This window comes from Phascolarctos cinereus, unplaced genomic scaffold, assembly GCF_003287225.1.
Source record: "Phascolarctos cinereus isolate Bilbo 61053 unplaced genomic scaffold, phaCin_HiC Scaffold_4;HRSCAF=312, whole genome shotgun sequence".
In the NCBI taxonomy this organism is placed as follows: Eukaryota; Metazoa; Chordata; class Mammalia; order Diprotodontia; family Phascolarctidae; genus Phascolarctos; species Phascolarctos cinereus.
In genome coordinates, this window is record NW_027555847.1 from 515,428,641 (window position 1) to 515,440,689 (window position 12,049).

Genomic DNA, 12,049 nt, shown 5'->3' on the forward strand with positions numbered 1-12,049 from the left:
AAATTTGGTGGCTAGGTTACAGTAGAGAGTGTACACACACATATACACACACACCTTGCCCCCTTTTCTCATCCCAAATGCTGGCATAGCTGAGACACAAAAGGAGTTTTATGGCTAAGGATCCTAATTCCCCAACATTTTGGCTTGATGTTTCTAGAAGGCTTTTCTGCACTGCCCAATATCACTGAAAGTGGGTGAGAGAATGGAAGAGGTTGCTTCCCTCAATCCATAAAGGGTTGGCTGCAGGCACCACCTTCAGTGTAAAGTGACTCACCCATCCAGCAAGACCTAGGTCTTTTTTTTAGGATTTTATTTAAATTTTTTAATCTATATAAATTAACACTATTGGTCTTTTTTTTCCCTTCCTTCATTTAAGAATTAAAGCTGTATTTCATAAAGAAAGTTTAACAAAGTGTTGTCTTTCTCAATTTTTGAATAATTTATGAGAGAATGATTTATGATAAGGGTATGAACTGTTCTTTAAGAACTTGAAAAAAATCATACCATAAAGCCAAACTGGACAAGTTTCTGGGTTTGGTTTTGGTTTTTTTTGAAGGTAAGGGGGGTAGTTCCTTTACAGCTAGTTCAATTTCTTTGTGACTGGATTATTTCAGGTCTTTATTTGATATTGTTAATTTGGGCATTTTGTATTTTTGTGGAAAATTCTGTATTTCTTGTGAATTTTTAGTTTTGCTGGCAGACACTTTACAGTAGGTTCTGATCACTCTTTTCATTTCTGTTGTAAGTTTAATTGCTGATTTTTAAGTTTAATGGGATTTTCCTTTTAAAAATCAAGTTATCTAAAGATTTATTAATTTTCTTATTCTCTTAAAACCAGCTTTTAGATTTCTGAGTTCTACAATCTTGTTTTCCAATTCATCACTTCTTAAATTTTCAAAATTTCCTCTTGTGTACTTATATTGGGCTATTTAGTTTTTTAATATTTTAAATTGCATATTCACTTTATTAATCCTCTCTTAGTTAAATTTTACTTATAGTTTGTTCTTAGAGATAATTTTTCCTCTGAATATCAATTAAGATGCATCCTAGAAACTGGAAAGCATATTCTAGAAACAATTGTTCGTTTCACAGCTTCCTGATGAGAGTTAGCAGAACTTAAGAAATACTCTGTAAATGAAAACCAAATAAGTACAATATTTAATGTTTTTCAAGTGCACATTTTGAAAATGTCTGCTGTGTAATTTGGAAGGATTCTAATAAAGTGACTCAATAATAAAGAGATTCATTCTTCTGCTAGGCATTTACTCCTAGTAAAAATCAATGATAACAACAGAAGCCCTACATACACCAAAATATTTGGAGCAGCACTTTTTGCAGTAGCAAAGATCTGGAAACAAAATCCACACCTACCACTTGGGGAATGGCTGAACAAGTTGTGGCACACAAATATAGTGGACTATGACTGTGCTGAAAGAAATGGTATGTATAAATACTAAGGACAGGCATGGGAAGTCACATGAACTGAGGCAAAATGAAATATGCAGAAGCAAGGAAAGAGTGAGCATAAGACAACAGCACCAAAACCACTAAAACAGAATGCTGAGCAATTATTATGACCAAGCCTGGCCCTAAAGAGATATTAAAAAAGGTACCTCCCTCCTCTTCTTTTCAAAAGGGTGGGGGGATGTGGTTTTGAAACACCATGGATAACGTCAGACTCTTTCTATATACTGGTTAATTTGCTATTTCCTCCCCTTTATCTTGTTATACAAGATGGTTCTCTGGGAGGGGAAAAGGGTTCAGATATACTATGAGAAGTAGAGGATGTAAAGGCAAAAAGAAATAAACTAAAAATCTATTTTTAAAAATCTGATGCAGTTACCATTAAAATATGGGTGCCGATTAAGATAAAAACCATGTGTCAGTTCTTTCATTGAAAGTCTTCAAGCTTCATAATTACTTGTTAGATGTACTGGAAAAAAGTTTCTATTCTAGATACATAGTTTGAACTAGATGGTTTCTGAGAACCCTTCCAGCTTGGAAATTCCATGATAAGGTCTCTCTCTGATGAATTCTGAACTGGTCTATTATGTGACTATGCCAAGCACCTATGATTTTTGTGTCAATCACAACCTCTCTGTGACTTTTGTACTAAGTGTCATGGAGTTGCCTCAAATATAAAGCTTGAGGGACTCGTCTAGGGGTCATCCAGCTAGTATCAGAGGTGAGTGCTGAACTTGGGTCTTCCTGCCTCCAAGCCCAGAACTCTATCCCTCTTTGCCATCTGACAGTAAACCGGTATCATGTGGAAATCGCCAAAACAACGTGGAGATTTTTTTTTTAACTATGATTTAAAGTAATCTCTTCTAACTTTTACAGACAAGTTTCTAGAATCATCTATAAAATTTCAAAGCTGGAAGAGACCTCAGCAGCCATCTAGTTCAACTCAATCCCCACTATTATAACTAAGGAGAACATACAACCTCTGCCTTAAGACTTCTGATAAACAGAAAACCATTACCTCCCATGACAATACATTCTACTTTTTGACACCTCTCACTGTTAAGAAATTTTTCCTTCCATTAAGCCTAAATGCCTCTTTGCAATTCACATCCACTGCTTATGGTTCTGTCTCCCAGGATCAAAAAGAACAAGTCTAATCTGTCTTCCACATTGACAATGCCTCAAATATTTGAAGACATCCATCAAGCCTCCCAAGTTCTTTTTTTTCCAAGCTAAATATACCCAGTTCTTTCAACTAATCCAAATATAGCATAGACCCAAGGCTCTTCCCCATCCTAAATACTTTCCAGCTTTTCAATGTCCTTCTCTAAATTAGGCTGCTCAGAACTGAACAATACTCTGGATGCAGTCTGACAAGAGCACTGAGGAATTACCACTCCCTTATTCCTGAATGTCTCTCTCTCTTACTGTACTCCAGAACTGCAGTGGCTTTTTTTTTAAGCTGCCACATTACACTAATATTTATAATACTCCATTGACCTGCCAGTTGAGCAACCCTGTCAAAAAAAAGAAATATATTTAGTATGGCATGATCTGCCCTTGATGCTATGTTGGTTCTTTGTTACTCTTGCTTCCTTTTTTAAGATACTCACTAACCATCTCTTTTATGACTCATGACTTTGAAGAAGCAAAGTCAAGAACGATGACTTTTAGTATGCGGATTCTATTTTCATTTCTATTTTCTAAGATCAAGACTACATTTGTTCTTCTACAGTCTAACGATATATTTTTTCCCATTTTCCATGATCTTTCAAATACCACTGACAGTAGCACAGCAATCACATCCACCCATTTTTTTCAGTACTTGGGGATATGATTCATGTGGAACAAATGCCCTGAATCATTCAAGGTCACTGAGGTGTTAACTTTAACTATCTCCTTACTTATCTTGATTATCAATTCCCTGTTAGGCATTTTTGTTCTGCCATTTCTAGTACAAAGGTCATTTTCCTTGGCAGAAAAAACAAAAACATAGTAAGAATTAAGCAGGTCTACCTTCTTTCGGATCAATTATCAGTGTCCCATCCATCCCAGGCAGCAGTCCTTTCTTTGATCCTTCCTTTTCCCCCAAAATAGCTAAAAAACAAACAACATTTTTGTTGTTCTTAGTTTTCCTCAAAATCCTTGGTTCTGTGTCTGACATTATTACTGGGGCAGCTAGGTGGTGCAGTGAATAGAATGCTAGGAATATGGAAGACCTAAACTCAAAATCTGAACTCAGACCACTGTGTGTCACTTTATCTGTAAAATGGAAATAATAATAGTACCTACCTCCCAGGGTTGCTATGAGGATCAAATGAGATAATATTTATGTAAAGTGCTTAACACATTGTCTGGCACTTACTAAGTGGTACATAGATATTAGCTATTTTTATTTTTATTCTCTACCACACTTCCATACATCTGTTACCTGCTCATGCTTCCATCTTCTGTACATATTATTTAGAAATCTAAGCTGTTTGGTGACATTCACATCAATTACTTCATAAAATTCCTACTTTTATTTCTAGCTGGAATTATTTGCCTTTGTGTTTTCAGAATTTCCTTCATTAGAGTTTCCCACCATCCCACTTACACTAATCTGCCAAACTTTTCTTTAAGGCAAGAAGCTATTATATTTGTTCCACTTCTGACAGAAAGTACTACCTAGTGATGCCTGAATAACTGAAATATACCATCACTAACTGTATCATGCCATTCTATCATGCTGGTGACATTCTCCAAACTTCTGATTATTTTTTCCTTCCTCTCCAGGTGGCCTGTAATATATTCTGATGACAAAATTGCTTCTGTTTGTCTTCACTCAAATGCACTCCACTAGGTTTTCCTCTTCTAGTTCCTGGGTTTCGAGTCAAAATTTGCCTTTGTATCACTAGTTCCTAGTGCTTGTGCATTTGCATATATACATTTGAGGGTTTTTTTTCCCCCTGTGAACTGGATTTCTTGCTAGTCTTCTTTCCCGCGGTAACTCTCAATGGTAACTAGTTGGATGGATATACACATCTTTTCTTATCTGAAAGCTCTTTTGATTAGGTATGCAAGAGATCAGGCAAACACAATTTTACTATCTATACTAAATGCCTATACTTCCTCACTTTCCACTTATTTCTAAACACCTTATAATTAGGCTTTCAACCTCACCATTAAACTTAAAATACTCTCTTCAAGGTTATCAATAATCTTTTTTTACTGCTCAAATCAATGATCCTTCCACACCCTTTGAAACTGGAGACTACCCTTACTTCCCATCCCTTCTTCCTGGATAGTCTTTTTCCTACCCTGGCATCCATGAGATTATTCTCTCAAGGTTCTTTATCTATCTGCCTGATTATTCCTTAGCTGGACCATCATCCATCTCTCACCCTAAAATGACGAGTGTTCCCTGCTCCAAGGTTCTGTCCTGGCTCATCTTCTCTCTCTAAACTCTCTACTTTGGCAATCTTATCTACTCTCATTGGTTCAAATATGTCATGTCTCTGAATATGACTCCTAAATCTATATATCCAACTTTAATCTTCCACCAGAACTCTGGTCCCATATTGCTAACTCTCTGCTAGTCATCTCCACCTAGATGTCTAATCTCAAGCTTACCATGTCCAAAACAGAAATTATCCCCCCCATAAGCCTAACCTTCACCAAAAGTAGTCAATCAATGAATAAACATTCATTACAATGCCCACTATTTGCCAGGTATTATGAAAGGTACTGATGATACAAATACAGAGCCCTCTGCCCTTAAAGTACTTATTTTCTACTGGGGAAATAACATGTTAATAACATGTTCACAGTTAAATAAATACAGGATACTTACAAAGCATATATTCTGCAAACTTGCAAAAGCAAACTGGTTTTAGACATTTTTGTTTTGTTACTTCTAGTATAAATTGGGGAACACTGTATAGATCTATAATTTCCTCTTGAAAGTAGCAACACTTGAGCTAGAAGGAGAAAACTACAGAAATCAGGGACAGCCTGTACAAAGGCAAAGAGATAGGAAATAGAATTTTCCCTCCGAGGAATAGCAAATGTCTCAGTTTGGCTGGACTGTTAAGTTACTAATCCATTTTTGTTGCGGTGGTAGTGGTGTCATTTCAGTTGTCTGATTCTGTGACGGCATTTGGGGCTTTTTGGGCAAATATACTGGTGTGGTTTGCCATTTCCTTCTCATTTTACAGATGAGGAAACTGAGGCCAACATGGTTAAGTGACTTGCCCAGGGTCACATAGCTGGTATGTGTCTGAGACCAGCTTTGAACTCAGAAAGAGTCCTCTTGACTATAGGCCTGATGCGCCATCTACTGCGCCACCTGTGTAATCAGCCTGGAAAGAGTGGTTGTAAGCTGACTAAGAGATGCTTTAAATGCCAGAGGAATTTACAATTTATCACAAAGACAATGTGGAGTTAACTGAAATCTTTTGAGCAGAGGAATAACACAGTGGTGATGAAAGCCTGGAACATGGTGGTTGTGGCACGAGTAAGAGAGAAGTGGACCATTAGGAGAGATGTTGCAGAGGTGGAACTGACAAGACTTGATGGCTAATCAAATAAGGATAATACCTAAGCTATGAACTAGAGGAATGTTTATACCCAGAACAAAAATAAGAAAGCTGTGAAGGTTGGGTGTAGCTGGGTTAGTTTTAATACGTTGATTTTGAGATGCTGATGGGATACTGAGGTGGAAATGTCTAGCCGTCAGCTGGAGACTGGCATTAGAGGGCTGGATATGCAAATTTGGGAGTCATCTGCAGAGATGACAGCTAAATCCAAAGGAGGTCACCTGGAGAGTGTTGTTCAATCATGTCCAACTTTTCATGACTCCATTTGGGATTTTCTTGGCAGAGATAATGGGAGTGTTTTGCCATTTCCTTCTCCAGCTCACTTTATACATGATAAAACTGAGGCAAACAGGATTAAGTGACTTGCTCAGGGTCACACCGATAGTAAGTTGTCTGAGTCCAGATTTTAACTCAGGAAGAGGAGTCTTCCTGACTGCAGGAAGCTCTATCCAAATGTCACAAAAACTCATAGAAGAGAGAGTAATAAGCCATATTGCTATTTGTTTAGAAGTGAGTAGGTGAAAAAGTAAGGGGTTAGTTTTTTACATGTTTGTGAAAGGGACAAAAGATACAACATAATAGCTTGAAGGAATGGTAGGGTCAAGAGGAGGTTTTTTTAAGGATGGTCAAGATTTGGGCATGTATAAAGATTGTGGAAAAGGAACCAATAAAAAACGAGAGGTTGAAAATTAGGCAAAGAGAGGGAAATTCTTAGAAGAGACAGGATAAGATACAATTAAAGGCAAAAATGTTTAAGTGGGGAGGATGGTATTAGTAATGAAAAGAGTAAGCCCCATCTTCTAAGTCTGAAGCAAATAAGGAGAAATTTATAGGATGATGCCAAGGTAATACAATGTGTAGAACTAGGGATGAAAGGGAACTCTTGAAAGATCTCAATTTTTTCAGTGACATATGAAGCAAAGGCCTTTTACTGAGAGGGAGGTGGGAAGTGGTTAAGTGTCTGGAATAGGCTTCCAGCTTCTCTATATCTATTAAGAGCATCATGGGGGCCATCTCCAATCCTCCTGATCTTATCTTGCCACTGGACCTAGATGGCTCCTGAGGAGAAAGTGTGGCTAATGACTTTGCACAGCCATCCCGCACTTATATCCAATTCACTTACAAGTCATGGCATCAACTTCCTGATGCCATGGTCCTCTTCGAGCATGAATGACAAACAACTGCAAGAGCACCATCTTCCCAGTCACACATATTTGTAATCTCCAAGTCATCCTTGCCTCTTCATACCCTGCCCATGTCTCATCAGTTGCTGAGGCTTGTTAGTTCTACCTTCATATCTCCTGTCCCATTCACCTTTCACCTAGAACAATTGGTCACCCTGCTTTCACAGCCTTTCCCCTCTCCTATCCATCCTCCACACAAGTGCCAAAATAATCTTTCCTAAGGTATAGGTCTGACTATGTCACTCCTCTGCTCAAAAATCTTCAGTGGCTTTATGTTAAAATACAAACTCCTCAGGCTGGCATTTAAAGGCCTTCCTTCTCTGAACCATTCCTATGTTTCTATTGTTATTGTTACTGTTTTTCGGTTGTTTCAGTGGTGTCTGACTCTTCATGACCCCATTTGGGGTTTTCTTGGCAAAGATATTGGAGTGGTTTGTCATTTCCTTCTCCAGCTCATTTTACAGTGAGAAAACTGAGATAAACAGGGCTAAATGACTTGCCCAGGGTCATACAGCTAGTTCTTCCTGACCTATATTTCTAGACTTCTTACATCTGCTCCCTCTCCCCCATGTCCTGAGTGGTTTACTAGTTGTTCCCTGAAGTGGAGAGTCAATTTCCCATTTGTGTTCCTTTGTACAAGTTGTCATCAATGCTTAGAAAATATTTCCTCCTTGCCTCTACTTCTTAGAATCCTAATCTGCCTTCAAGGCTTATATGAGGTACTATCTTCTATAGGAAGATACCTTTCCTGATCCTCTAATTGGTAATGCTATCTGGTAATGCCTCATATTTACATGTACGGACATGTTATAACCCTACAGAAGAACTCAAACCTCCTTGCAGTCAGGTATTATTTTTCATTTGGTCTTTGAATCCACCTAGCACAGTACCTCATACAGAGCAGGAAGCTTGGTAAAATATAAAGATCCAGAAAACTAAATGACTCTCCTTTAAAAAGAAAATTCAGTGATCCTCCTGGAACACTGTTTATGAGAATTTTCAGGAAAGGAGCTGATTGCAGCTTCATTGGCCCTTCTTTCACCAAAAGAAAGACTGAATCATTTTAATTTTTAGAACAATGAAACCTAAAACAACATGGAAAAATTCATGTAAGCATAAGGATTTGGAGTTTCTTAGACACACAGCATTCTATTTATTGCTGCTAGGAGAATTTCAGAGGTACTTCACATATGAGTCCAAAAGATATACTATGCAGATAATGCATATAAATAGTAAATTAGCCCTCACTAAAAATATTTCCTGAAAATTTGACTTTTGTAATAAATATTTTAAAAAACCCACTTTTGATTCATTAATTTGATCAAACCAATTTTTCCCCCAAATGCAGATGAACTGTTTTCAAAGGAAAATAAAAAATTCAGAAAACAGTAGTCAAAACAAGCATTTTAAGAAAGGAGATAAAAGTGCTTAACATAGTATACTTATCATACCTTTAACATCAGGATCATCAATATGGGGCTCAAGATTTTCTATCATTTCTTCAAGTTCCTTTCGTGTAGCCATGGTAATATTTGGAGAATCTGGTATAGTAACTTCTGGTGCTCCTTCTGGACTCTCTGGATCTAATGTTTTCTCAGTATCTTGTTCAAGCTCAAGATCTAGGTCTATTTCAGGTAGAGGAGTCCTCCAGAAATGAAAGGAATTGTATAATTCCTGATCTGTGAGAGATGGTTCTGGAGAACTTATGTCCATTTCTGGTAGCAAAGTTGTATTTAAATTGCCAGAACTTTGCTCAAGCTCATCTACTGCTTCCTGAAGAATATGGAGAGATACTGAAGACAAAGTAGAATGTAAAGACCTATCCAGGTAAATATGAGGTTCACTCAAGGATTTCCTACATGTTTGAGTATGATCTTCCAGGTTATTTTCAAGTCTTAAGCTGGATTTACAAAGACAGACTTCCAAAGGAATATCCTCTGTCCTGAACTGTACGTTCTCTGAGAACCTGTCTCCATCCCTGATTGTTTCACTGCAGAAAACATGAAAGCATAAAAACAAACATTAATTTCTCATGAATGATACTAGAATCCACCCATTACTGAAAATTTGGTAAATGTTATGGTTTTGCCTTGCCACTCAGAATGATTCTGCATAATTTTCTGTAAGATGTGCACTCACATAATGTAATTTAATTTTAATATTAGCTTAAACCAAACACAATAGAAGGTAAATCTATTTCTTATTCTTCATGCAAACACTCTGCTCCAAGGGCATGAACAAGAGCTGATAATTATTAAGAATTGTTGTAATAAAAAAGTTTCCTGGTAATGTATCTCCATTGGTTTTAAAGTATTCTCATACAGGATCATACATTTTTAGAAGGAAGGGACCCTAAGGAATATTTAGTCTAAATTTAGAGGTTAAATTACTTGCCTATAGTCATAAAAACTAGAATCTGAAACCAGGCCCTCTCCTTTCAAATCCAGTACTCTTTGCAATACCCAATACTCCTCCTCACATCTTATTTTCATTTAAAAATCCTAGTAAAACTGTGAAGTAGGCAGTGTGTATCAAGTATTAATACCATTTTATAGATAAAGATTTTTTAAAAACTGAGGCTCAGAGAAATTAAAGTGATTTGTTCAAGGTCAATAGGTTAAGGTATTGGTGACAAGACTAACTCAATCCAGTATTCTCTTTACTAAAGCGCTTTTCTATTATATACTAAAAACCTACTGTGTCTACTCTAAGAATAAAAGCCCATTTATAACATGTTAATATAAAACTTTTATAAAGCTCCTTAGTCACAACACAACTGAATAAAATACAAGTTCAGGCTGGAACAAAACCATCTCAACAATCTCTTTCTTTTTTTCCCTTTTTCTTTTGGTGAGGCAATTGGGTTAAGTGACTTGCCTAGGGTCACACAGCTAGTGTCAAGGCTGGATTTGAACTCAGGTCCTCCTGACTCCAGGGCGGGAGCTCTATCTACTGCGCCATCTAGCTGCCCCAACAATTTCAACCTAATTGCCACAAAACAATTTTCTGAACACCAACATTCTCCTGACATTACTGTACGAGGTGTCCCAGGAGTCTTAAGCTGCTAAAACTTAATTTAACGATCATAAATAATGGTACACTATGATCCACAATGAATCACAACTGCAGGTAATTAAAAAAAACCAATGGAAATATGCACAGAGGTGTAAGTCAATTGCAGTATTTATACCAGCGAATATTCCTTAAAAAGAAGTGGCATAAAAGACATCAGTAAGGACAGGACACATGAATGGAAAAAGAGCTAGCTGATAACTCAACAAAAATTAAAAATAATAGATGGACAGTATTTTTATATCCATAATATATTCAAAAAAGAAAAAAGTCCCCCAGCATATTGGATACATACTATAAAATGGACAAAAACTACTGGATGAGAAAGCATGGAAGGGTTATGATCTGTATCAGTGGATAAAGAACTCAAACTGATGAGTTCATGTATTGTAATAATGTTACAAGATCTGAAACACAAATATCATCCACATTTTATAGAGGAAAATATTGACAGAGAGGTTAAGTTACCTACCCGGGATTACAAAGACCTAGAAAAGGTTTGAGTCAGGTCTCAGAAATTCAGTCCTTTGGAACTTTTTTTTTTTTAAGACCAGGGTCTGATGCTTGACTCTCAACTAACCAGGCACCAAAATTTACTAGATGCATATTAACTGGGCCACATAACTATAGGCAAGTCACTAATCCATACTAAGTTTCACTTGGATTTACCACCTACCTCACCCTACGTCACCTGGTAGCTGTAAAGAAAATGTTTAGAAACCAAACAGTGCTCCATGCATGAAATAATGCTAAGATTTTTGTGGCTAATTTTTAATCCAAGTAAGGCCAAAGGTAACAGAAGAATGCCCTGATTTTTTCCTCTTAAATGCACAGAGTAAATGTAAAAGAAGTTACGAGTAGAAGTTATGAGAATATGTGACAGTAGACTTAACTATGTTTCCTCCCTTATGTGTCCAAAAGGACACCTTATCAGCAGAGTAATGGAATATCTATCAATCAACAAGTATTTATTTTACATACTTGCCCTGGGCCAAGCATTGTGCTAAGTACTAGGGATACAAATATAAAGGACAGGCATGTCCCACCTGCAACGAGCTTACTTTCTTTGGAGGGGATGCAACATGTTCAGAGGTGAGAAAATATGCAATCCATATAAGATAAATGCAAAGTGATCTGAAAAAGGCAGTAATAACTGAATATAACATTAAGGAAGAGACAAGAGCTGAGCCGGGGTTCCAAGTGGGAAAGGTGAGGAAATGGGAGACAGCCTATGAAAGCACGAAGGTAAGATATGGAATGTCGTACATGTGGAATGAAAAAAGGCCACAACAGTCGGTACACAAAGTGCCTGATGTAGGGCAGTGTGCAACTAGCCTCGGAAGACAGACTGAAGTCAGACTATGAAAAGCTTTAAATGCTAAACAGAGAAATTTGTATTATATCTTAGAGGCAATGGGAAGTCACTCAAGTTTCTTGGGGTGTGAAAGAATCAAACCCATGCCTATGGGCTATAAATATGGTAGCTGTGTGGATTGGCAAGGAGAAAGAATATGCAAGGAGAGCAATCAGGAGACTGATGAAAACAGACCCGGCAAGCCAGAGCATGTGTCAGAGTAACAAAGATATCAGTCCATCCTGAATGTTCACTCAGGTATTAAATCCAAAATCCCTCCGTGTGATTAAAGGGAGAGAGCTACAGGCCCACCACTGGTCTGAGTCTGCAGGCTAAATATATTTCTAAACCAAAGTAGGAGTGACAGAACTATAAGCCCACTCTATGGGTTTCACAAT

At 37.3% G+C, this 12,049-nt stretch overlaps 1 protein-coding gene across 4 annotated transcripts in view; it reads right to left on the bottom strand.

The window, feature by feature from the left end:
- PPP4R1 (protein phosphatase 4 regulatory subunit 1) overlaps nt 1-12,049 on the bottom strand; it is a 77,389-nt gene that overhangs the window by 23,777 nt on the left and 41,563 nt on the right. For 3 of the 4 annotated variants that reach the window (XM_078153518.1, XM_020985538.2, XM_020985542.2), the window contains exons 11-12: nt 8,677-9,215; nt 3,481-3,561 (exon numbers count right to left, since the gene is read on the bottom strand). In XM_078153518.1, coding sequence (XP_078009644.1) covers nt 3,481-3,561; nt 8,677-9,215 — 620 coding nt within the window. The remainder of the gene's footprint in view (nt 1-3,480; nt 3,562-8,676; nt 9,216-12,049) is intronic. The other variant, XM_020985540.2, reaches the window with a different exon arrangement.